Source organism: Rhineura floridana, chromosome 7, assembly GCF_030035675.1.
Source record: "Rhineura floridana isolate rRhiFlo1 chromosome 7, rRhiFlo1.hap2, whole genome shotgun sequence".
NCBI lineage: Eukaryota > Metazoa > Chordata > Lepidosauria > Squamata > Rhineuridae > Rhineura > Rhineura floridana.
Genome location: NC_084486.1, coordinates 555,620 through 583,314, shown reverse-complemented (window position 1 = coordinate 583,314; position 27,695 = coordinate 555,620). Strand labels below are relative to the sequence as shown.

The window sequence follows — 27,695 nt, the reverse complement described above, 5'->3', positions numbered from 1 at the left end:
AATACTGCATACAGTTGAGTGCATTTTTTGATGTTCGTAACATTTATAAAGTCTCTCTAGTATTCAGTGAGTTTATTGATGTGATGATATAAAGTGTAGGAAGGACACAAATTTCATTAACACAAATATACAAACACACACTGTTAAGTATATAGTATAAAAGGCACCAAAAAGTCAAAATAAATAATAGTAGGAGCTACTGAATCATAGAGGCAACAAACTCAGTTATAGTTCTAAAAACAAAACAAAGACTTTCTTGGAATGAATAACAATAAATTACTTGTATCATGAAGCAGAAACATGGGCTAAATAATGAATCGTCGTCACATGATGAAGAAAGCTTGGACAATCTGTCCCTACCACCAATCCTGTCCCTGACTCCTAGCGCTGGAGCCAGAACAATTGCAGCAAAGAGCATTTTTCTACTTGTGTAAGCTCCCCACATGATTCTCCCTGTCAGGATTCTAAATTGCACCAGGGAGCCTACTTAAGTACGTCAGGTCCCCACTGAAGACATTTAGCCCCCAACATGTAGGGGGCTGCAGATACAGTACTGGGGATATGCAGGAGAGATTGGGGCCAACTGGTTCATTCCCATCTCCCCTTGTATGATGCTAACCTTCTGGGAAGGGGGCGGGAGAGAATGACTGAACAGGACTTTTCTCTCTCTATGCAATGCAATAAATAAGTCCATTAAGGAGTAATTTTAATGTAGAAAATACAAGCACACTAAGTTTTAATCCCTAATAAACTAAAATCCTTTAATGTAAAGCTTTCCTGTTAAAAATCTAGTATCAGTATTAAAAAGTGACACCCTAACAGTTCACAATGCGCAGAATAAAATGATAGTATATATTTATTACTGCAATTCCTGATGTTTTTTTTCATACAATCTTTCATGAATTTACGGTACAAAACTGTAAGTCACAGAAATAGCCCTACCGTCAAATTGATCTTCACCCTCTGTCATCAGTTCATCATCAGAGCAAATACTCAGAACATTCACCAGCATTTCTGTCACTAAATTAAAAAAAACAAAAAATACCCAATTTATTACAGGCAGCATAGTTTAAAATGCTTTCCATGCTATTCAAATGCAAAATACATGTTCTCAGACCTCAAAAAGATTTTGAGTGTATAATGGAGGGAGAGAGAATGAAATTGTGTGAAAAGGTAATAGGTCACCTTCCAGGCCTTCATGATAAGTCATTTAATATAAGAAGAGCAGTGCTGAATCAGAACATTTATTCCAGTACTGTGCTTCCAACAGTGGCCATCCAGATGTTATCAGGAAGCTCACAAACAGGGCATGAAGGTGCAAGGGAATTCCTCCCTCCTTCTGCGCACCTCATGCAGTCCCCAAATCTGCTCTGGAAGGCTGGAGGAACCCCCAGAACAGATTTAGGGGGCATGTCTGGGGAAGAGAGGGGGAGATTGTTCTGTCATGCAAGAAGTCCTTACGTTGACAGAATGATCTGCTTAACCTACATTGCTATAGTATAACATGTGGTATGCTGTGCTAAACCCATCCAACAGTCAAACATGGCAGTTCAGCAGGGGTCAAAAAGCATACTGCTTTGCTTGTAAGAACATAAGGCGAGCCTGCTGGATCAGGCCAGTGACCCATCTAGTCCAGCATCCTGTTCTCACAGTGGCCAACTAGATGCCCATGTGAAGTCTACAAGCAGGACTTGAGTGCAAGAGCACTCTCCTCTCCTGTGATTTCCAGCAACTGATATTCAGAAGCATACTGCCTTCAACTATGGAGGCAGATGCTAGTAGCCATTGATAGCCTTATCCTGAGATAAGCGGATATCAAACAATTGGCAACAACACATAATTGGTAGGCCGCGTCTGAATTGGTGGGTCACAAGCTCTGTGGATTTTGGCCATACACAAGCACAAGATATCAACTGAAATAATATATTTAAATTTTCTTGGGTAACTGTAACAGCAACACTAAGCAAGTGGCAGATGTCTGAGCAACAATCAAAGTTTTTATGCCTTGTTTCATGAAATTATGTACCTTTCTCTCCAACAAATGGCAATGACCAAGTGAAGACATCCATAAAATTTGGCAGCCAGTAAGGATGTGGTGAACAGTTGAACTGTCGAATATTCATAACATTGTTTTCATATTTCAGTACAGCAGCTACAAAACAGATTCAGGGATGCGCTGAAATTTTATTTCAAGCAATCAATAATAAATGCAAATCTGTTACCAAGCACATTCACTCCAACACCCTATCAATCTGAGGGTTGTTTGCATTTTTGAAACAAATAGGCTTGTTCTGGGAGGAAGGGCAAGGTATAAATTTCAATAAATAAATAAAGCAACCAACAGTTGTGTTAACTATAGATTCTATGGGGCTGTTCAGATATGACCTAAGCAGGTGCAAGCCCTCTAGTTTGTGAGTCTGGCTAGTAGGTAAACAAACCACACATTTGTCTGTTTAAACAAAATGGTTTATTATGGTTTGTCACAAAAAAGAACCAGAAGTTACTAATTGCTGAGCACAAGGGGAGGGGAAGAATAATAATATATGATGCCTACATTAGAAAGGTTTTGTAATGTCTGACTCAAATATATATTCAGAAGTGCAGGTTAGATTAATAAAATGTACTTTGTGGGAGGCCACCTCTAAAATGTGTTTGGAAACTTCAGGTGATGCAAAATGAGGTGGCTTTTCAGGGTATATTAGTTCCGGTACTATTCAATTTGCACTGGCTACTAGTTCATTGACAAACACAATTCAAGTGTTGATTATTACTTATAAACATTTTGTGAGCAGGGTATTTGAAAGACTGCCTTCTTCCATATAAGCCTGCTTCCCCACTGTGATTCCTATCTGAGGTCTCACTCTGTACCCCTTTGCCATCAGAAGTTCAATTGGCTGGGAGACAGCATACAGTCATTTCAGTTTCAGCACCCAAGCTGTGGAACTTTGTATCTTGGGAGGCCAGTTAGGCCCAACTCTAACCACTTTTCAGTGTTCTATAAAGATTTTCTTGTTTTGCTGAAGTTTTGCTTTGATTTTTTTTCTCCCCTCCTGTTGAAAATATGTTTTACCTCTCTGTTTTCACTATTGTTTATATTGTATATTGTTTTAACCTGAGATTGAGAACCACCTTGGGGTTGAAAAGCTAGACAGAAATATTTTAATAAATAAAATAAATTGTATCCCGAGAGCAGCCATGTGCAATGCCCCAATGCTTGGAAGAAAGTGGTCCTACCAGGCCTTGGATGTATAAAGAATTATACTACACAAAGGGCACTTTAAGGTCAACCTACTTTAGTTCTCACTGTTACAGAGACAGCCAGAACAGTTGCTCAAGGAAGGAGTGTGTCCAAGAGCATGACAAGGACAGCCTCTTCCCAAAGGGTATAAATAAAGAAGTCTGAAGTGATGGCAAGTGGGAAGGAACAACCCCCCGCAGTCCAAGACGGAAGGGATCTATATGACAGTACCCTACCCTCACACCATTAGAGAACAAATGTATGAGCAGGTACCAAGTACAGCAATATCTGTACACTACTGCCCTCCTTAGGAAGACAGAAAAATAGAACCCCTTCCTCTCCCCCCCCCCCCCAGTATAGAATCTGGTTGCCTTGGAGTGCTAGCAGACGTGGAGAGAACTGTAAACTCCTGACACTGCTTTGAAAGTGTTTCCCAGATGACCACACACAAGCATGATGTTGTGTAACATTGCTCAAAGAATGAAATCTGCTGCCTTTTCTCTCTCAACACTGAGGATCCATCCTTTTCCTTCGATTGTTATAGTCAAACTCTCATGTGAGCATTCTCTAAAGCCAGACTCTATTTTTGTTTCTTCAGTGCCCCAGACACCTGGTCTCCATTCTCATCTATATGCAATCTTCATCAGTTTTGTGTCCCTTTGAGATCTTTCAACAACTAGCAATACAGCAGTTTCCACATCAGTTATTTCTGTTTTCTATACCCTCATATTATTCCCATTCCCCCCCCCACAAATGTCTCCTTGTACCCATTCTGTGGGAAACTTCTTTTTGTCTCCTCATCAGTTTTCTTTTCCCAGTTATTTCTTTCTTCCTTTTTTTGAATGTTTTCATTAGAACATTCGGATTCTTTTAGGGTTGGTTCACACCTTGACATCACCTTGGGAGTGCAGTGTCAGTGCTGAGCCAAAGCTGACCAGCAGTAATAGAGGCACTGGTATCACACAACTGGTGCCTCCAACATGAGCCTGATCCCCCTTCAAGCAGTGGTATGGAAGATTAGGAGCACTGGTCCCCTCATCCCATATATCATATGATTCCATGCACTGGGTGAGGTGAGAAAGCCAGCATGTTCCCATTCTGTTCCATCTAGAGAAATGGAATCATCCAGACGGATGGACACACCCTGCTATTCTATTCTACATTACTGGAAGGGTAAAAGCACATGTCTGCATGTGAGTGAAGCATAACGGGTCTACTGTCAACTGAGTGCTACTTCTGGATGCTGGTGGTTGTGCTGGCAATGGACATGGTTAGAGATTTACCTGAGGGATGTTTTGTATGGGTTATCTTTTCCTGCGTGGTCTTGTTTTCAATGTGGCTTGCTTCATATGATTTAGCAAGAGAAGTAGACCTGAAATTATCTATATATCCTGGGTAATTACATGCATCTTGATGACACATGTACACTGCCTAGCAACATAGTGGCGACTTGTATCTGTGATGCTCATTTTGCCATTAAATACTGATTAAATGGCACTTCTTAAACCCTTTATTAGAGATCTCTTGTAAGCCACTATTAAGCAACCAGAGCCCTCATCTGAAATCTGGAGAACATAATACAAGTGTCTGTAAGCCCCACCACAACCAGCAATATGGGATAATACTGAACTACATTAGAAGTTATTATAAATCTCTCTCTCTCTCTCTGACCCAAAAATAAATCTGGTTATGCCCAACATACAACATGAGCATAACAGCCTCACTCTCCCACCTGCAACACTGGAATAACAAGAATAACCTGAATTTGAAAGAACATGTACTCCTGTGTTTACTTGCATTGTTTTGGCAGTGGGGTAATAACATGCTATCAAATCACAGCTATTATAATTAACTAATAGGCAAAAACCCTTGTGGTTTAAGAGTGTACCTATAGCCAACAGATATTTCTATCAAACTTTAAAAAGCAGGGAAATTGGGCAGATATAGTGAATGCACCAGAGGAGCAGGAGACCTGACCTCCTGTGTGAGATATTGTACTGCCCTACAAATTTGTCAATATGCAAACACAATTTGGATTGGTCTTTCACAGTCCAATCCATTACCTATGTAAGAATTTGGTAACATGTGCCTCTGAGAATATGGTGAGTGGTGGCAACACCTGCCATCTCCAAAGATGGAGAATTACATTTTTGTATGTTTGTTGGAGTTCTTTCCTTCTTTCCTGTGTTACTACTGTTTCTAGAGAAAATGTAACCTAAAAAATTGTATTTCTCTCATTATTCATTCTAGAAATCTGTGTCAACTTTATTTTTATTAATTTCAAAGCCTTCTTATTGGTCAATGTCACATGTTGGTGAAGACAGCATTTTGCGTTTCAAACTGGAGGTTGTTGTGTAAATTTGTATATTTGTTAAGCGGAGAATAACAGTGGTCTGAAATGCGCCTGTGTCAGTGTGTGCGTTCCCTAATAAAAGATAAAAACAAGTATTTTAAAAACTTTAAACAAGAAATAAAAACTGCCTCAGGACGTTAGTCTTTCCATAATTATCCTTCTCAAGCCTCGGGAGGTTTATTTTAAAGCCAAACCTTCAGAGGCTTGAGAAGGATAATTATGGAGTGTGGAATTTGCGGTTCACTGTGATCCTTGAAGGGGAAGATTTAAACGGAATCCTGACCGATCCTAAACCCTTGGCAGAGGATGAAACTGCTACAGCATCCTGGAGACATAAGCATGCCAAAGTGAAGTTTCTGCTTCTTTCTGCATTATCAGATGAGGCACTAAATGTTTGCATAGGATGTAAGAATGTAAAAGAAATGTGGAAAAAGCTAGAAGAAATATATAACAGAAAGTCTAAGAATCGTGTAATGTACCTTTACAAGGGATTGTTTACCCTGAAAGAGAAGGAAGCAGACAGCCTGAATACACACATAGAAAGGTTCACAGGACTGCTCGCTGAACTTCAGAGATGCAGGAGGGGCCTGGCTGATGAAATGAAAAAGGCACTACTCCTGAGCTCTCTCCATGAGCGTCATAGATTAATTTCCTGGGTGCTAGAAAATTCTGACCAAAACATGAGTCAGATCAGATCATATTTGAAGGACCACGATTTTAAGGAGACAGGAATACAGTCTGTCTCAAGAGGCAAACCTTACTAGAGGCAGAGATGGAAAAGACAAGCATGAATCATCACCCGAATCCACAAAAGGGCATGGACAAACACAGCAAAAGGGGTTTCATGTGCAAAACTCCAAATCATCTTTAAAGGGATTGTGATAGGTATCAGAGAGGAGTGAAGCCTGACTTTAAACAAAGGCAGACGGAAAGGGGAGAAGCCGCTGGGCAGAGAAAGGCTTCTAGTTACCATGTATCGGATGAGAGGAAAGATGATTATAAAAACAGATTTTTAATTGATTCAGGATCCACCTCACATCTCGTAATTGATAAAAACCTGTTTAAACCTGTTAAAAAGTTTTCAAAGTCACACGCAGAGTGTTAACAGCATCTGTACAAACGCTCCTTTGTCAAGGAATAGGCTCAGTGCTACTGCTTTGCAAAACATCAGAAGGCCCAAGACAGCTTGAACTTAAAGACTGTCTATATGTTCCAGATTTTAAAGACAACTTAGTAAGTGCTACTAAAATAATGGAATTGGAGGGTGAACTTTATATGAGTGGATAATTTTGCTACGTTCTGGATGGAGAAATCTGTTGCACTGCAAAACTGAAAAATGGCCTTTTACATTTAGAATACCTTGAAGCTATGCATGCAAATATGGTCAAGGAAACCTCTAATTCTGAATGTTTGCATATTTGGCATAGAAGAATGGGACATGCCAGCTTAGCCAGAGTAAGTGCTCTAGAGAAAGAGAATTTGGCTAGAGGCATAAAAAGAGACACTGCAAATGTACAGAGAAATGTGTGTCGTGTATACAGACAAAGAGTGTGAAACCAAAATTTCCTAAGAAAAGTGAGAGGAAAACCAAAAAGCCCCTAGAATTAATTCACACTGAACTTTGTGGGCCAATGAAAGTGCCATCCCAGGGTGGAAATTTTATAGACGACTATTCGAGGTATACTACAATGTACCTGCTAAAAGAGAAAAGTCAAGTACTTCAAAAATTGAAGGACTATGTCAGGATTGTGTCCAACAAATTTGGCAGAAAGCCACAGATCATAAGATCTGACAATGGAGGAGAATGTGTCTGTGAGGAAGGCATAGAGCACCAGACTACAGTTGTTTACAGCCCAGAACAGAATGGGGTTGCGGGACACATGAACTAGACTCTTGGGACAAATGATCCATTCCTTGTTGGAAGATGCACAGTTACCAAAGAAGTACTGGGGAGAAGCTGCGGTTACTGCCACCTACCTGCAAAACCGACTTCCTGCATCTGCAACCAACAAAACACCATTTGAACTATGGCATGATAGGATACCAAGCGTGTCTCGCCTTCGTGTATTCGGGTGCAAGGCCTTTGTGCACATTCCAAAACAAAAGAGGTCAAAACTTGACAAGACTGCCAGGGAAGTAATATTCATTGGATATTCTTCAACGCAGAAGGGATATCAAGTAATGGATCCCAAAACTGGTGAAGTTGGAGTATACAGAGCTGTCCACTTTGATGAAGGAAAGTGTGCACACCAACCAGAAAGGGCGCCCTGCCAAACAGATGACAACAAAATGGAAGAAGCTGAGTTATTCTTCCACCACAGAAGGTATAACAATATACCTGTAGAGGAAGGCGAGAAATCTGAGCAGAACAGGCATCAGAGCCAGAAAGGGAAGCCGAAGCACCAGCACCCAGACGCTCTGAACACACCAACAGAGGTGTACCACCAGAGAGACTTGCTTACCTCGTGAGAGATAAACTTCCAGAACCAGAGGCCTCAAAAGAAATTGAAGCCTTACCCAAAGCTGAAGCTGAGAGGTGGAGGCAGCCAGCCAAGGAACAGCTGGAAGCTCTACACAAAAATAAAACTTGGACACTGACCAAGCTTCCTCAAGGAAGGAAAGCTGTAGGCTGCAAGTTTGTATTCAAAAAGAAGTCAGATGCTGAAGGAAACATTGAGAGATACAAGGCAAGTCTAGTAGCCAAAGGATACTCTCAAAAGTATGGACAAGACTACTATGAAACCTTTGCTCCTGTAGTCAAACTTACAACAATCAGAACTCTTCTGAGTGTTGCTGCTAACAAGAACATGCAGGTGGAGCAGATGGATATAAAAACAGCATTCTTGCATGGAGAACCACCAGGGTTTGAAGTTCCAGGAAAAGAAACCCTAGTATTTAAAAAAATCCATTCAAAAATCCTGGACTTAAACAGGCTGCCAGAGCCTGGAATGAGAAACTGAGCAAAATGCTCTTGAAGGAAGGTTTTGTACAAGGCAGAGCAGAGCCATGCTTGTACAGCAGATTCAAGAATAGATGGACTTACTGATTTATGTTGATGATCTACTGTTGGCTTATCAAGATCCACTGGACAAGCAACAACTAGTGAATCATCTCAACAAGGAGGTTGAAGTGAAGTGCCTAAGTGATGTCACTCACTACCTTGGAATACAAATTGAAAGAGAAGATGATGGATCCTTCTTGCTGAATCAAAATAAAAAGATCCAAGATCTTCTCGAGAGTGTAGGACTGAAGGATGCACATCCAGCACCTACTCCAATGGAAGTAGGATACCTGAAACCAGACCAGAACAAACAACCATGGGAAGACCATGAGAGCTACAGAAAAGCCAATGGGAAACTTCTGTATATTAGCAATGTTAGCAGGCCAGATGTGACGGCACTAGTGGGATACTTGTGCAGAAAAATCAGCTCACCAACCAAAAGGGACTGGGAAGCAAGAGAGTGAAGAGAGATCTAAAGGGCACTGCAACCATGAAACTGCAGTTAGCAGCTACCCGAGACCCCATACTAGTGGGATATGCAGATGCTGATTGGGCTGAAGACACTATAGATTGAAAATCCACAAGTGGAAACATCTTCTGCTACGGAAATTCAGTGATCAGCTGGGCAAGTAAGAAACAAGAGACTATAGCACTCTCTTCCACAGAAGCAGAGTATGTGTCAGCTTCTGAAGCAAGCAGACAGTTGATGTGGCTGCTTGAACTGTTCAAAGATTTAGGTATCTCTATACCTGGGCCTGTCGCAATGCATGAGGACAACCAAGAATGCATCAGACTCATGGAGTCAGAAGGGGTGAGTTCATGGATCAAGCACACAGAAGTGAAGCACCATTTCATTAGAGATACCTACCACAGAGGACTACTCAAGATGGAGTATTGTCCAACAGAAGACATGACTGCAGACGCTGTCACGAAGGAGTTGGGCAAAGTCAGACACTGCAAGCTGCAAGACAAGATGAACCTCGTGGGCTGAACCAAAAACTCATTGAGAAGGGGTGTTGGAAGTGGGGCGAGAGTAACTCCTGTTTTGTTCTGTTTACGTTCCAGAAGGAAGACAGAGTTAGAGTCCTCCAGATGGATAGGCTTGATTACCTTTACCTGTGATGCTCTGACTGACTTCCTTCCGTTGTTAGACTGATACGTCTTAAGGAAGCTTATCTGCTCCTCCTCCTTCCGCCCTTTCCTCTCTTCTCTTCTTTGACTGTCCGACAGAGAGGAGACACCTTTGTCTCTGCTCTCTCTCTCCTGAGCCATGAGGGCGACTCCCAAGCCTGGGCGTTGCGACTCCAACTTAGTTAGTTAGAACTAGGTATGCCTTTCTATCTACTATGTATTTCTATAAATAAAGTAGCTTTTCTTATTTTACTAAGTCTTGAGTCTCACTGATCTCAATGCAGTGTAAAAGCCTGCTTTCTTAGGTAAACGCACACTCTGGCACATGTGCATTTCAGACTGCTATTGTTCTCTGCTTAACAAATATACCAATTTACACAACAACAGAGGTGATGTTCTATTTCTATTTTGGGTGCTTTAACAGTTGAATTTGAAACTGCACTTGATGTAAAATCAGACTGATTACAGTATGTTGCTACTGAAGCAATGAATCTAGCTGTTCGAAAAAACAAACTTGCCCTGCCCAAGATGCATGTTTTCAGCCTGCTATGCTTAAACTACTCCACTTAAGGAAAGGTGGGCATGGCTAACTAAAAACATAGAACACACTTGGCATGTTCCTAGAATATATTTCACCTCTCATTGTTTTATCTTGTGCAAACTGACATATTCCTCACGTCCACTGGAAATTATTCTATAGAATAGTCAGTGCCATTATTCCACAATTGTTTTTGGAATTTTTAGTGTCGCAAAACATTGCTGTACTTCACGTATTCACAGAAACAGAAGCAAAAATATTTCGTTTTTGTTGTGCTTTCTGCTGTTTGTTTGTACATGTTTTTGTGATTTTTTACTATGATATATTGTATTTTATCTTGTTTGTTCACCGCCCTGAGAGCTATTCTGCTAAGGGCGGTATATAAATTGAAATAATAAATAAATAAATAAATAAAATAATAAAAGAAAATGATTTACTATAGAAACTTCACTAAAATTGCAAAGTAAATCTAACATATTTAAAGTGACTATCTGAACTCTATCAACTATCTTAATATTGTTGCTTCCTCCCTGCTAAAATAAGATCAGCACAGTACATCTCTTGTTTCTGTTATTTGGGCTGACTGGAGGTGTTGCCACCACTCACCATATGGTCAGAGGCACAGTACCAAATTCTTCCAAGCTCCACAGGAAGTGGATTGCACTGTGAAAAACCAACCCAAATTGTGTTTGCATTGTGACAAATTTGTAGGGCAGTACAGTATCTTAGAAAGGAGGTCAGGTCTCCTCCTCCCTGGTGTGTTCACTATATCTGCCCAATTTCCCTGCTTTTTAAAGTTTGATAGAAATATCTGTTGGCTATAGGTACGTTCTTAAACCACTAGGGTTTTTTTTTGCCTATTAGTGAATTTCTCTGCTTTTCCATCTGGGAGGTAAGAAATTGGATCCTGTGCTAGTTTGCTGAGAATGGATTGATCATTTGCATGCTTATTGAGTTCACTGGGATTTATTCCCTGCAATCATGCTTAGGATAGGTAAAACTGGCCACAGGGGATGGGGAGAGGAGGAGAAAGGGGAGGGGGAGGGGAAGAAGAGGACAGAGGGGAGAAGGGGGATGGGAGCAGGCAGGAGTTGGAGGGAAGGCAGTTTGATCATTTGCATGCTTATTGAGTTCAGTGGGATTTACTCCTGTGCAATCATGCTTAGCATATGTAAAACTGACCATGGAGGGGAAGGAGAAGAGGGAGGAAGGGCTAGATTGGGCAGGGAAGGAGGAAGAAGGAAGAGGGGAGGAAGAAGAGAGGAGGAACGGAGAGGAGAAGGAAGGAGAGGAAAGGCAGAGCTGATCATTTGCATGCTTATTGAGTTCAGTGGGATTTACTCCTGTGCAATCATGCTTAGGATACGTGAAATTGATCTGGGAGACAGGCAGGGAGGGGGGGAGAGGGACGGGAGGAGGGGAAGGGGAGGAGGGCAGGAAGGGGGGGAGGAGATTGGGTGGGTGAGCGGACACTGGGCAGAGGGAAAGCCCCTTCCCTGTCCAAAAGGAAAACATTGTGAACAGTATCATTCTTTTTCAGGATTTTCCCCACCTTTTTATTCTACAGTAGGCACATGTAGTTTCCCAACCAAATTTAAACCAAAGCTGTTCCTGGCCACATCCACACCAGACTTTTCTTCTACTTTAGACAGGCATGGCTTCCCCCAAAGAATCCTGGGAAGTGTAGTTAGTAAAGTGTGCTGAGAGTTGCTAAGAGATGCCCTGTTCCCCTCACAGAGCTTCAATCAGAGCAGTTGACTGTTAAACCTCTCTGGCCACTGCAACTCTGTCAGGGGAATAAGAGTCTCCTCTCAGCACCCTTCACAAACTACACTTCCCAGGATTCTTTGGGGGAAGCCTTGACTGTCTCAAGTGAAATAGGTCTGGTATGGGTGTGGCCCCAATTAGCCAAGCCAAGCAGCCGTGAGTCTGGTTTTTAGAACACTTGACAGTTGGTTCTTACTGAGCATGCCTTGGCTTATCACACATTAATGCTAAATATCTTAAATTAATTAAAAATCAGGTAGGCATTTTTTAACTTTTAAACTGCAGATGATGAAGGTCAGAGTATGGGACAAGGTCAGTAACAGGATTACAGGTACTCTGTGAATATGGCTGATTTTTAATTAATTTCAAAAAATTATGAGAACTCTGAAAAAAGTCCAAAACGGGTGTTTTCTCTCTCTCTCTTTTTACACTTTGGACTCTTGATTCTCTCTGACTGTTTTGTGTATTGCCATGAAAATTTAGAAGTTTGTTAAGCAAGCGTTTCTGACTTCAGGACTATAAGTTTTGTACGGTTTTGTTTGAAATGAGCTTATGGGATGCACCAGAATGGCATGGGGGTATTTTCAATTTAACATTGCAGAATGTGAAAAATCCATGCTGGCTATAACATATAGCCACTCTCATGGCTGTATAATATCCTGAACTTTTTCTTTGTCTCCTATGAGCAGTCATCACTCTTACTCCTCTAGTGAGGAAAAGAAATATGATGCCAAAAGTAACCAGGAAGTCCTATCTCCACGTAAAAGAATTGCTAATCTAATTGTCTATCTATGGTTCCATTCACTGGGCATTGCACAGAGCACAACTATAGACAATGTCTCCCAAGACTGGTAATGATCTCCCAAACAGCCTCCTAATGAGGGGATGGACTGCAGGGTAAGCTCATTGGGAGAACAATTAGAGGTAAGCAGATGTTTTCTCTGTGAGTTTTGTTCAGTCCTGCAGCTGGCTATCACCCATAGCCAGAAGCAAGAAATAGGAGACAATAATGAAGTATAACTGGCATGGAACAATCCAACTCTTTGGGGATTGTAGCTCAAGAACATAACACTTCACAAATGTAAATAGTGTTCAAGTTGCTGCTTTGCAGATACAAACCACTGATATGGCCCTTCCTCACTGCAGTGGGCCCAAACCTAGTGGGCCTAATCGAATGAAGCAAACTTGGAAGAGCAGCAGGAGCTTTTATAACCTAACTCTGTTGAGTCAAGCTTGTCAGGTTGTAAGGGTCTTCATCAGTCAAGGCTGTGGGAGCCTCATTATCAGAAAAATCTTCCACACTGAAAAATCCAGTTAATGTCATGGTGAGAAAAGTTAAGTGACAGCATTCTAGGAACGTGGGGCACCTCTTGGAATTTCTGAGATTGGTGGCTACAAAGAGGAATGAAACTCTGCAGCTTTGTGTTTATAAGCTTCTTTTGGGGAGGTTATTAGTCTTTTGAATCTGAGATGGAAGGTATAGGTAGCTCTGTCTCACTGTCAGTTACATGGTGTCTATGAGACTGATTGTACTGCCTTAAGTCACAACCAGATGAAGTGCAGGTGGCCTTAAAAGCCACCAAAGGACTAGCTCTCACAATCAACAGTTGAATGCTTGGGTGCTGATGATTTAGAATCTAAATATTGAAAACGATGCACTGGTAGTTCAAGATCTGAAGTTCGAATTCTTGGAAGGTGATGACTTGGAATCAGAAGGTTTTGCTGGCATTAGAGCATAGTTGTCCCTGGGGCACTCTGGGTGAATCAGCAGGTAAGGAGGAGCCAGGTGTAGTTGATTGAAGCCAGATCCTGAAGAAACAGCAGGGGGTAGATGTGCTGAAGTATGGGAGGCAGATATCTACAGAGAGGTCCCAGACAGGGATGTAGGAGGACTGGTATGATGAAGTGTGTCTTCCATAGCTTGAAAGGCCTTCTTCCACGTAATAAATTGAAGGCACATTGCCTTTAACTTGTAAATTCTTTTACTGAGTTTTTCAAGTACTTGCAGGTTTCCATTACATGGCTTTCATCCAAGCATGTACGGCAGGAGCCATGGAAGTTTGTCTGACTTTGGAATTTCCACATTACACTTATGGCACTTTTTTAAACAAAGCTCGTTCACTATTGTATTAAATCTTTATTAAAGAGAGACAAAACGATCAAATATTGGATAAACATCTAACAAAATTATGACAAACACATAAATAGTTTCTAAATAGAGGGCCCTTTCTGCTATGGCTGTGCGTGTTGTCAGAAAAAGAACCCGAGTGGGAAGGCACTGGCTCTATCCTATCCAGTCCCTAAAAGTGAAAGATGACTGTATCTGAGTGCATGGGGGGAATTCAGTTCTCCTAATCTTCCAAAGCTTTTCAGATAGTCCTATGTGTGGGAATGTACCTCTGCAGACCATATGGGGGAACTGTTGCCCGTTCAGAGAATGCCCTTCCCTCTCCCATATGTTAAGCAGCAATCATCAGTTGTATCAGACATTTTGTAAAGATCTTTTTGCCAGGCTTTCCCAGACTCATAAGATTGGACCCTGATCTATGTGTATGCAACCCCTGAATTTGTTTCCTTGCTTATATGTTTTAATATTGTTTTATTGGTTTTAGGTTGTATTTTTATTTTAATTGATAATATGTTTATATTGTACATAGTGTACAATTTTAAAGATCTTAATATTAAGCAGTTTAGAAATGCTTCTAAATAAATAAAATAAGTCTGATTATTATGTCTTAGACATTTTTACCTTTTTAGCAATACACTCTTACCTTTATTATTGTAGACATCCAAGTAATTAGGTGCAGAAAAAATTGTTATTAGTGATGGAAACCCTGTCGTTTGACTTTTTCTGTACATTCTATAGCTGTAAAATAAAAACAGTTTTTTTATCACAAATAAGTGGTGATTCTAAATTGTTGAGTACTGAATATTTCTATCATAGGAGGGGCAAGATACTTACCCTGCATCTTGTGCTTCATGAGCTCTGATAACAGACAACAAATTATTATTCTGCAAAAATTCGCAAACTGCAGGATAGCTGTGAAATGAAACAGCTATGAGTATAACAGATTGCTTTCATGTAATCATTATCAATTTGATCTTATTTTATTTTTTACCTATAAAAATAAGAACATCCTCTGACTGTATTGTGACTGAAGTGCTCCTGTGATTTTTCATTTCCAAAGTCTTCAGAGGGATCTGACCACAACAAGTCACACATTGGTCCAAATGCTGGGGGCTCTTTGAATCTATCTAGCTGTTAAAAAGAAAAGAAAAACACTGATGTCCATTTTCAGCTTGTCAATTTTATTTTATTTAATATACCAATCACAAACAACCAATTATATCACAGAAACAAACGGGCACTGATTACTTAAACTTGGTCAAAAGCAGCAGTCAGTCAGGTAGAGGTTTATATAGTAGTTACGTTTTTATGGCTACTTCAGGGGTGGGAACCTCCAGTCTGCATGCCAGTCCTGGCCCTCCAGGGGGCCCAATTTGGCCCACAAGGCTATTTTCCCTAAATCACACCCACCCTCCCATCAGCTGATGTCACCAGTGATGTCAGCTGATGGGTTAGAGGACAGGGTTAAATTCTGCATTGGCTGTGCACCCTGTTTCCAGCAGGGAACAGGCTTGCACAGCCAAGGCAACAGAAATCCCACCTATCAGAAATCCTGCTCAGGCAAGTTCCTCTGAAAGCTCCCTGCCTTCTCTGTGCTGCTGGTCTAGCACCTGCTCCTTCCGTTCTTTTGTTTGCTCCCTCATCCAGGTTGAGGGGTTAGTTCAGCCCAGCTTAGTTGCAGAGCAGGAAAGAGAGTGTGCGAGTGCGCTTTCTTCTCTTTCTCTCCTCATAGTCACCCTGCTCTTCACAACCTGGCTTCTTTGCCTTCTCTCCTTTAGCCTATCAGCAGTTTTCCCTTGGAAAAGCTGTCCAGAAGGCAGGGGGGAGCGCAAGAAGAGAATAGGGGAGAAGAAAAACTACATTTGGCATTTTAACAAGCATCACTGTGCTCAAGAGAAGCCCTTTTTGCAGTGAATCCCCCCAAAACAGGTTTCTTCCCTCTGCCTTTTACAAATCTGCAGAAGGGGCTTCTCTTAAGCACAATGATACTTGTAAAATTCTGGCTTCTCCTGCTCCCCCCGAAGGAACCATGTTGCTAGCCTTATGTCCAGGCTAGCAGTGTGGCTCTTTTTCCCCTCTCCATCGGGGCAGGTGGGAAGATGCTGATATTTTACAAGCATCGCTGTACTAGAGAGAAGCCCTTTCACAGTGGATCTGCAAAAGCAGAGGGAAGAAACCTGTTTTTTGCAGATATAATAATAATAATAATAATAAATTTTATTTGTTAGTCGCCTATCTGTTCGACCAAACGAACACTCTAGGCGACTTACATAACATTTTAAAATACAATATAAAACAACATATTCACCAATCAATCTAACATCATAAAAACAGCAATTTAGAGATACAAAAAACTACTCCACTCCAACATTCTTATAGGCCTGCCTGAATAGCCAGGTCTTTAAGGCTCGGCGAAAACTCAACAGGGAGGAGGCATGTCGGAGATCGTAGGGGAGAGAATTCCAGAGGGTGGGGGCCACCACCGAGAACGCTCTCTCTCTGGTCTGCACCAGCCTAGCTGTTTTGACTGGTGGGACCGAGAGAAAATCCTGCGTGGCTGATCTTGTAAGGCAGCCTATTTGGTGATACTGGAGGCGGTCCTTCAGATAAACTGGACCAGAACTGTATAAGGTTTTAAAGGTCAACACCAACACCTTGAATTGGGCTCGGTAGACCACTGGTAACCAGTGTAGATCTAACAACACCGGAGTGATGTGATCCCGGCGGCGGCTATGCTTAATCAAGCGTGCCGCTGCATTCTGTACCAGTTGTAGCTTCCGGACAGTTTTCAAGGGTAACCCCACATAGAGCGCATTACAATAGTCCAAGCGAGAGGAGACCAGGGCATGTACCACTCGTGGGAGAAGATGTATAGGGAGGTAGGGCCACAGCCGTTGTATCAGATGTAGTTGATACCAAGCTGCCCGATTCACTGCCGAAACCTGAGCCTCCATGGACAGCTGGGAGTCAAGAATGACCCCTAGGCTGCGGACCTGGTCTTTTAGGGGTAATTTCACCCCATTAAGCACCACGTTGATGTCTCCCAACCTTCCCTTATCACCCACGAGTAGCACCTCAGTCTTATCAGGGTTTAGCTTCAGCCTATTCTCGCCCATCCATCCACTTACGGACTCCAGGCACTTGGACATGGTTTTCACAGCCAACTCTGGTGAAGATTTGAATGAGAGATAGAGCTGAGTGTCATCCACATATTGGTGACACTGCAGCCCAAAACTCCTGATGATAGCTCCCAGCGGCTTCATATAGATGTTAAATAGCATGGGGGAGAGGATAGAACCTTGTGGCACACCACAATTAAGAGGCCAAGGGTCTGAAACCTCATCCCCCAATGCCACCCGTTGGTATCTACCTGAGAGATAGGAATGGAACCACCGTAAAACAGTGCCCCCTATTCCCAATCCCTTCAGGCGATTTAACAAGATACCGTGGTCAACGGTATCAAAAGCCGCTGAGAGGTCGAGGAGGACAAGGAAGGTATATTCACCCTTATCCAATGCCCTCCTCATATCATCCACCAGAGCGACCAAGGCTGTTTCAGTTCCATGTCCAGTCCTGAAGCCCGATTGGAATGGATCTAAATAATCTGCTTCATCCAAGTGTGTCTGTAATTGCTTAGCCACCACTCGCTCTATCACCTTGCCCAAGAATGGTAAATTAGAGACTGGGCGGAAGTTGTTCAATTCTTGGGGATCCAAGGAGGGTTTTTTCAGGATAGGTTTTATTACCACCTCCTTGAGGGCTAATGGCACTGCACCCTCTTCCAAGGATGCATTGACCACTGCCTTGATCCCTTCGCCCAGTCTTTCTTTACAGCTCATAATGAGCCAAGAAGGGCAAGGATCCAGCAGACAGGTGGTTGGCTTCACAGTAGAGAGCACCTTGTCCACTTCCTCAGCGAGGAGAGGCTGAAACCGATACCATTGGACCGGAATGCAACTGGCCGACTCTGGCCCACTTCTTGTATCCACGGCGTGTGGAATCATGTTCTTCAGGCGCTCGATTTTATCAGCAAAGTGTCCAGCAAATAAGTCACAGGAGGCTTTAGAATGTTCCATTGGTTCCTGAGCAACCGGACCGACCAGGCTCCGGACCACTTGGAACAGCCTCCTGGGACAGCACTCTGCCGATGCAATAGAGGCAGCGAAGAATTGTCTCTTCGCTGCCTTTGTTGCCACCTGGTAGGCTGCTATTGCTGCTCTAACCAGTGTCCGATCGTCTTCAGTGCAAGATTTCCGCCACCGGCGCTCTAGTCGTCTCACCTCCTGCCTCAGACCTCGCAACCGTGGTGTGTACCAGGGTGCTGGTGGTGTGTACCAGGGGGAGAGGACGTTTCAGAGCCACCCGGTCTACCACCCTAGCAATTTCCCTATTCCACTCCCCCACCAGGGTTTCGACTGGGTGCCCTTCAGCAAGCTCCAAATCCCCCAGTGCAGTCAGGAATCCTTTAGATTCCATCAGGCGTCTGGGGGGGACCATCCTAATGGGTCCTTGACCCCTGCGGAGGGTGTGTGGCATTGAGAGGTCCATATTCACCAGGTGGTGATCTGACCATGACACGGGGTTAGAATGAATAGCCCCCATTTCCAGAGCACTTACCTCCCCGCCCGAGACAAACACAAGGTCAATGGCATGACCGGCTACATGGGTGGGCCCAGTATTACTAAGGTGCAGTTCCCAAGAAGCCATGGTTTCAATGAAATCTCGAGGTGCCCCCATGAGAACGGCATCAGCATGTACATTAAAGTCCCCCAGAACCAACAGGTTAGGGGAGAGCAACCGCACAGCCGAGACGATCTCAAGCACCTCGGCCAGGGAGTCTACTGTGCAGCGGGGTGGGCGGTACTCTAGTAGAATCCCTAAACTGCCCTTTGGGCCCAACCTCCAGTGCATGCCATCAACAAACTTGGTCTCCAGGAGGGGGGGCCTGGTGAAAACCAAGGACCCTCGATATATAACTGCCACACCCCCTCCCCGCCTACCAATCCTTGGTTGTTGTGCATATCGGAAACCAGCCGGACACATGGCCTCAAGTATGGGAGCTGAGGCCTCGTCCAGCCAGGTCTCCGTAATACATACCAGATCTGGGTCCTCATCCAGGATCATATCATGGATGATGGACGTCTTCTGTACCACAGATCTGGCGTTGCATAACAACAGCCGAAGATTGGATGGAGTCCTGCCTCCCCCAGTTATCTTCTGGTCGTGGATAGGCCTGGAACAAGGGATGGGTATGATGTATCTATCCCTTGTTCCCCTAGATTGGCATGGCCTACCACCACCCCTCCAGGATCTGCCGCCCAGCCGTTTAATGTGGTGGCCCCCCAGTCCTCCCACAACATTCACTGCAAAGGAGGCTTCTCTTGAGTGCAGTGATGCCTCTTGCAGCAGATCTGCAAAAACCAGGTTCCTTCCCTCTGCTTTTTGCAGATCTGATGTTAGAGGGGCTTCTCCCCAACACAGCGCTGCTTATAAAATACCAGTGTCTTTCTCCTCCGCCCCAAGGGTAGGGGAGAAAAAACCTGCTTTGCCAGGTGTATGCTGAGCTATATCAGAAGTGCCAAGCATAGGGTTAGCAATGCCACTTGTGTTGCAGTTCACAAGTGCCGACAGCCAGGTGGCTCCTGTGTGGTTGGGAACTCCACGAGGGATTTTGACAGGTGGGCGGGGCAATCCACTTGTCAATGATGTAACATCACAATGGCATCATGTGTGACACATGGGTGACCCTGTACACCTGCCTGTGGAGCCAAAAGGTTAGCCCACCCCGGGCTACTTAATGCTAGTCAAAAAACAGGTAGAACTGTTGTTCCCTTCCCCATATGTTTTGCATTACCCCAGCTTTTCCTGTTCTTCTTTTATTCTATCAGTGAATTATTCTTTTGAGGGAAAAAAAAACTTTAAAAAGCCTGTTCCAAACTGTTCCGTAGGCAGTAGGTAAGCAGTCTCTTCATTGTTGTAAGAGGACATTTCAAGTTACAGTTAACCACTTAGTACTTTGTTTGCACTTACATAATGTGTTGCCACCTCATTTTGGACAATCCCCTTTTCCTACAGTTTCAGGAGGGTCCTCCAATACTCTGTAGAGTACTTTTCAGAGGACAAAGGAAGCCGTTGAAGGGGAAAGAGGATGGGAAATACATTTGTGTGTGCAGAAGCCCTTTTAGAAGAGCTTGTACAATATTTGGATCCAATCCATAAGGAAGAAAGAATAAATAACCTTTGCTCAGAGATAGTGGAACAGTAGGAAAAGGATTGAAATAAAATACCAAGGGCACAATACAGCCAAAATTAAGCACTTTTGAGAACATAGGAAACTGCCTTACACCAAGTCAGACCCCTGTCCCATCTAGCTCTGTTTGTATCCAGTATGCTGTCTCTAAAAAGAAAGGTCCATTCAGCTTTGTTTATTATCTCAAATAAAGTTGATCAGGGCGGAGCTAGCACGCCTGCCAGATGGCAGCGTATTCCAGGAGCTCCTTTGCCTTGTATTCATTTATGCCTGTTGTCTGAGCGAAAGACACTATAACCCGACCAGTATTTCATCCACCCCCGATAGGGGATGATTGCTGGAGCAGCTAGAAGCAAAAATCTGGATTTAATGCACTACTTTTGACCTGTGGGGAGAAGCATTAGGCCAAGGCGTGTATCTGAGGAAACAACAGAGCCACTGGTAAATATGGCACCGCCTTCCCCTAGGCCTGGAAATGATATGCAGCCTGAAGGTATGGTGGGGATACAAGAAGCAGTCGCTGTAGCAACCAGAGTAGAAATACAAACGTAACTCCAAGCATTCAAAAATGATCTTATGGAAAGTTGGGCTACTATTTTGGATAAAAAGCTGGGAGATTTAACAACCAGAATAGAAAAATCGGAATCCAGTATAGCAAAGATGGGAGAAGAGATGGCGGAACAGGGAAAAGATGTTAAAATGCTCAAAAAGGCTTATACAGAGACCAAAAGTTGGAAGACCTGGAAAACTGAAATAGAAAAGGGAATCTGAGATTTCGTGGGCTGGGTAAAGATACAGAAAAAGACAGTATCAAATCGGCTGAAGTCACTGCTATCTGAATTCCCACTCAGGAAAGATGATCTTGAAAGGGCTCACAGAGTATTGGGACCACATCATAAAGAGGGCTCCAGGGACATTATTGTTTGCTTTGCTAAATTCACAAGAAAAGAATCTTAAAACAGCTAAGGAGCTTAGAAGCTGTTAAATATAAAGATACCCCAATTCTAGTCCTGCAAGACCTTTCCTCTGAAACTCTGCAAAGATGGAGGCGCCTGAGACCGTATACCTTAACGCTACAGGAATACTTTAAAAAACTTTAAATACTTCTGCGGATTCCCATTTCACCTCAATGTCCCATACAAGCAACAACACATTCAGCAACAACAATAAAGGTAAGAAATATTTTGAAAATCCTGCATTTGGATCCCCCAGAGAAGAAAGGTGCTGGGGTGGATGGCGGTGAAACCAATGAGGAATACATCTTGGAATCTGATGGCAATGAAGATGAATGGGAGACAGTGAGAAGAAAAAGACCTCAAAAAATGCAACAGGATAAAGCAGAAAGGAACAACTATGATGGCAGCCATCCCCAGCAACACTCTCTGCACAATTTGCCAAATTGCAGGAGATAAAAATTATATACTGTACATATTAATCCAGGGCAACAAATTTTGTTTAGGCATTGCAGAACATATGGAAGAAACAGAAAAGGCAATGAGAGGTCCTGAGCAATATGGCCGTTCTATGAAGGAATAGAACGGTATTTCCGCAGTTTATTTCTGTTAATATAGTTTTTATAGTGTAAGGGGGGAAGGGGGGATTTGATTTAATTTAATTTAATTTAAATAAATATATATATATATATATATATATATATATATATATATATATATATATATATACACTTTTTCTTAAGCTAATGGAACAAGCAGAATGCAAAACATGTTTTGGGGGAAGAGTAACATTGATGTTAATTGGTTTATTGTTAGCTTTAATGCTCTTCCCCCTCGCATCCATGGTGTAGCCAAGCCTCAAAAGGAGGGGTGTACTGGCGGGGTTAACTGGGAGAAAGGGGGGGAGAGAAGTTCTGAAAAAACTTCCAGCCCTGGAAACCTTCAAAAGGGAGCTGCCTCTGGAGAAGGACTGTGAGGGGAGAGAGACTCGGCTGCTATCAGGGGAGGCTGTTTCCACCTGCCTTGCCCCACCCTCCAGCCTCAAACGCAGCTTCTTTTGGAAGACTTTCGGGCCTTTGGGTTGGGCTGTGGGGGTTGAGGGAGATTTTTTATTTCCGCTTGGGGTTTTTAAAATAATTTTGCTTTGATTTTAAATTAATTGTTGTTGGGGGTGGGTCTCTGGTGTGGTTGTGGGATTTTAGGGTGTTCTGGGTGGTTTCAAGGGTGGGTGGCCTGCCTGAGTTGCGGACTCCAGCGTCAGGGGCATGTGTAAATCGGGGGGGAGAGATGGGGGGAGGGTGGGAGGCCAAGATATAATGAGGCTGGGAGGCAGATGCTGGTGGAGTGCTAGAGGCAGGCCACATCTGGTAAGAGGAACTAGGGAGAGATACATAATATCTGTCCCTTGCTCCGGACCTGCCCAAGACCGAAAGATAGCTGGGGGATGCAGGACTCCATGTTCTAACCTTCGGTTGCTGCTGCGCAATGGCAGATCCGTTGCCCCAAAACCATCTCTCATCCATGACATGATATTGGATGAGGGCGCGGACCTGGCATGCATTACGGGAACCTGGCTGGATGAGGCTCCCATCCTTGAGGCCATGTGTCCAGCTGGGTTCCTATATGCGCAGCAGCCAAGGGTGGGAAGTCGGGGAGGGGGAGTGGCTGTCATCTATCGGGGGTCCCTGGTTCTCACCAGACCTCCTCTCCATGAGACCAAGGTTGTTGATTGCATGTACTGGAGGCTGGGCCCCAGGGGCAGCTTAGGGATTCTGCTCGTGTACAACGGACTCCCTGGCCGAGGTGCTGGAGGTGGTCTCGGATGTGCGGGTGCAGTCCCCAAACTTGCTGGTGCTGGGGGATTTCAACGTACATGCTGAGGCCATCCTCACAGGGGCACCTCGGGATTTCATGGAAACCATAGCTTCCTGGGAGCTGCACCTTATTCCCACGGGGCCCACCCATGTAGCTGGTCCTGCACTTGACCTTGTATTTGTCTCGGGAAAGGAGGGGAGTGATGGATCCTGATGGATTCCTGAATGCACTTGGGGACTCTATGGAGCCTGCAGATGGGCACTCGGTCAAGACCGTGATGGAGGAGTGGAATAAGGCGATCACCACGGCATTAGACTGGGTAGCTCCAAAACGTCCTCTCCCCCTGAATAGAGCTCAGACAGCACCGTGGTATACTCCACGGTTGCGAACTCTGAGACGGGAGGTGAGATGGCTAGAGCGCCGGTGGCAGAAATCTCTCTCTCATGACGATTGGACATGGGTTAGAGCGGCTGCAGCAGCCTACCATGTGGCGATAAGGGCAGCAAAAAAGGATTTTTATACTGCCTCTATTGCGTCCGCAGAGTGCTGTCCCAGGAGGCTGTTCCAAGTGGTCCGAAGCCTCAGCTCCCATTCTTGAGGCCATGTGTCCGCCAGGTTTCCATTATGCGCAGCAACCGAGGGTAGGAAGGTGGGGAGGAGGAGTGGCAGTCATCTATCGGGAGTCTTTGATTTTCACCAGGCCTCCGCTCCCAAGGACCAAGTTTGTTGACTGCATGTACTGGAGGTTGGGCCCGAAGGGCAGTCTGGGGATCCTGCTTGTGTACCGTCCACCCCGCTGCAGACTCCCTGACCGAGGTGCTGGAGGTGGTCTCGGATGTGCGAATGTTGACCCCAGAACTGTTAGTATTGGGGGACTTTAACGTACATGCTGAGACCACTCTCATTGGAGCCCCTCGGGATTTCCTGGAAACCATGGCTTCCTGGGAACTGCACCTTAGTAACACTGAGCCCACACATGTAGCCGGTCATGCTCTCGACCTTGTATTTGTCCTGGGAGGGGTGGGGAGTGTTCTGAAGTTGGGGGTTGTTTCTTTCACCCCCGTGTCATGGTCAGATCACTATCTGGTGAATTTTGACTTCTCGATGCCACATACCCTCCGCAGGGGTAAAGGACCTATTAGAATGGTCTGCCCCAGGCGCCTGATGGATCTGGATGGATTCCTGACTACGCTTGGGGAATTGGAACCTGCTGAAGGTCGCCCGGTCAAAACCCTGGTGATGGAGTGGAATGAGGGAATCACCAGGGCATTAGACCGGGTGGCTCCGAAACGTCCTCTCCCCCTGAACAGAACCCAGACAGCACTGTGGTACACACCCCGGTTGCGTAGTCTGAGACAGAAGGTGAGACGACTAGAACGCCGGTGGCGGAAATCCCGTTCTGAAGATGCTCGGACACAGGTTAGAGCAGCAATAGCCGCCTACCAGGTAGCAATAAAGGCAACAAAGAAGGATTTCTTTGCTGCCTCTATTGCATCTGCAGAGTGCTGTCCCAGGAAGCTGTTCCAAGTGGTCCGAAGCCTGGTCGGTCCAGTGGCTCAGGAACCCTTGGAGCATTCTAAGGCTTCCTGTGACAAATTGGCAAGGCACTTTGCCGATAAAGTCGAGCACCTGAAGAACTCAATTCCGTACGCTGTGGATGCAGTAGGGGATCCAGAATTGACCAGCTGCAATCCGGTTCAACGGGATTGGTTCCGGCCTCTTCCTTCTGAGGATGTGGACAAGGTACTTTCAACGGTGAAGCCTACCACCTGTCTGATTGATCCCTGCCCATCATGGTTCCTTATGAACTGCAAGGAGAAATTGGGCGAGGGGATCAGGGAGGTGGTAAATGCATCCTTGAAGGAGGGTGTAATGCCACCGGCCCTCAAGGAGGCAATTATAAAACCTATTTTAAAAAAGTCCTCCTTGGATCCCCAAGTTTTGAACAACTTTCGCCCCATTTCGAATTTGCCATTTTTGGGCAAGATCATTGAGCGAGTGGTGGCTAGCCAGTTGTCAGCACACTTGGATGAAACGGATTATTTGGATCCACACCAGTCGGGTTTCAGGACTGGACATGGTACTGAAACAGCCTTGGTCGCTCTGGTGGATGACATGAGGAGGGCATTAGACAGGGGAGAATTCACCTTTCTTGTCCTCCTGGATCTCTCAGCGGCTTTTGATACCGTCGACCACAGTATTCTGTTAGATCGCCTGGAGGGATTGGGAACAGGAGGCACTGTTCTGCAGTGGTTCCGTTCCTTTCTCTCTGACAGGCATCAACAGGTAGCATTGGGAGAGGAGGTTTCAGACCCTTGGCCCCTCACTTGTGGTGTGCCACAGCGTTCTATCCTCTCTCCCATGCTATTTAACATCTATGTAAAGCCGCTGGGAGCCATCATCAGGAGTTTTGGGCTGCGGTGTCACCAATATGCTGATGACACGCAGCTCTATCTCTCTTTTAAATCCTCACCGGAGTTGGCTGTGGAGACCTTGTCCAAGTGCTTGGAATCCGTGAGTGGGTGGATGGGAAGGAACAGGCTGAAGCTCAATCCTGATAAGACCGAGGTGCTACTTGTGGGTGACAGGGGAAGGTTGGGTGTTGCTGACCTGAAGCTTAATGAGGTGAGATTACCCCTGAAAGATCAGGTCCGCAGCCTCGGGGTTGTTCTTGATTCCAAGCTGTCCATGGAGGCTCAGATTTCGGCAGTGAGCCGGGCAGCTTGGTATCAACTACACCTCATACGGAGGCTGCAACCCTACCTCCCTATTCATCAGCTCCCACTGGTGGTACATGCCCTGGTCACCTCTCGGTTAGACTACTGCAATGCGCTCTATGTGGGGTTACCCTTGAAAACGGTCCGGAAACTACAACTGGTACAGAATGCAGCGGCTCGTTTGCTTACAAACAGCCGCCACCGTGATCACATTACGCCAGTGTTATTTCATCTACATTGGCTTCCAGTTGTTTTCCGGGCCCAATTCAAGGTGTTGGTGTTAACCTTTAAATCCCTATACAGTCTCGGCCCAGTTTACCTGAAGGAGCACCTCCAGTACCACCAATTAAGCCGCCCGACTAGATCAACCACGCAGGGCCTTCTCTCAGTCCCACCAACGAAAACAGCTAGGTTGGTGGGGACTAGAGAGAGGGCATTCTCAGTGGTGGCCCCCACTCTCTGGAACTCCCTCCCGTTTGATCTCCGCCAGCCCCTTCCTTGGATACATTCCACCAGGCCTTAAAAACCTGGCTCTTTGGACAGGCCTTTGGGATCTCCGGGGTAGGCTAATTTTTCTATGATTGTTTAAAATTGGTTCCATACTGTTGACTGCATTGTATTTTATTCTGTATTTATATTGTATATTATTTTGTATTTTATGGAATTTCAATATGTACGTCGCCTAGAGTGACTTCGGTCAGATAGGTGACACAAAAATTAAATTTTATTATTATTTATTATTTATTAACCTATGGAACATTCTAAGACCTCCTGTGATGAGTTTGCAAAGCACTTTGCAGATAAAATCGATGGTCTAAAGAGTGCGATTCCACACGCTATGGATACAGTGAGCGAGCCAGAGTCGGCCAGTGGTTCTCCGGTGGTGTGGGATCGGTTCCAGCTTCTTCCTTCTGACGAAGTGGACAAGGTGCTTTCAACCTTAAGGCCAACCACCTGCTTACTCGACCCTTGCCCGTCGTGGCTCAATATGAGCTGCAAGGACAGACTGGGCGAGGGGATCAAGGCAGTGGTAAATGCGTCCTTGGAAGAGGGCGTCATGCCATCAGCCCTCAAGGAGGCAGTAATAAAACCAATTTTAAAGAAGCTCTCCTTGGATCCCCAAGATTTGAACAACTTTCGCCCAATCTCAAACTTACCATTCTTGGGCAAGGCGGTTGAGCGGGTGGTGGCGAAGCAGTTGCAAGCGCAATTGGAGGAAGTGGATTATCTGGATCCATTTCAGTCGGGTTTCAGGACTGGACATGGGACTGAAACAGCCTTGGTCACCTTGGTGGATGATATGAGGAGAGTGTTGGATAGGGGTGAGTGCACCTTCCTCGTCCTCCTAGACCTCTCAGCAGCTTTTGATACCGTTGACCACGGTATCCTTCTGGATCGCCTGGAGGGATTAGGCATAGGAGGCACTGTATTACAGTGGTTCCATTCCTTCCTCTGATAGGCACCAAAAGTAGCATTGGGGGATGAGGTTTCGGACCCTTGGCCTCTCACTTGTGGGGTGCCACAGGGCTCCATCCTCTCCCTGATGCTATTTAACATCTATATAAAGCCGCTGGGGACTATCATCACGAGATTTAGCCTGCAGTGTCACAATATGCGGATGACACGCAGCTCTATCTCTCATTTAAATCTTCACCGAGGTTGGCTGTAGAAACCCTGTCCAAGTGCCTAGAGTCGGTGAGTGGCTGGATGGGAAGGAATAAGCTGAAGCTGAACCCTGACAAAATCGAGGTACTGTTCGTGGGAGACAAGGAAAGATTAGGGGATTTGGACCAGGTGCTCAATG

At 44.6% G+C, this 27,695-nt stretch overlaps 1 protein-coding gene across 7 annotated transcripts in view; it reads right to left on the bottom strand.

Moving 5' to 3' along the window:
• Positions 1-27,695, bottom strand: part of PPP3CB (protein phosphatase 3 catalytic subunit beta) — an 87,257-nt gene that overhangs the window by 21,611 nt on the left and 37,951 nt on the right. For all 7 annotated transcript variants that reach the window (XM_061634624.1, XM_061634618.1, XM_061634621.1 and 4 more), the window contains 5 exons: positions 15,148-15,287; positions 14,991-15,068; positions 14,800-14,894; positions 2,027-2,152; positions 943-1,020 (listed from right to left, as the gene is read on the bottom strand). In XM_061634624.1, the coding sequence (XP_061490608.1) occupies positions 943-1,020; positions 2,027-2,152; positions 14,800-14,894; positions 14,991-15,068; positions 15,148-15,287 (517 nt within the window). The remainder of the gene's footprint in view (positions 1-942; positions 1,021-2,026; positions 2,153-14,799; positions 14,895-14,990; positions 15,069-15,147; positions 15,288-27,695) is intronic.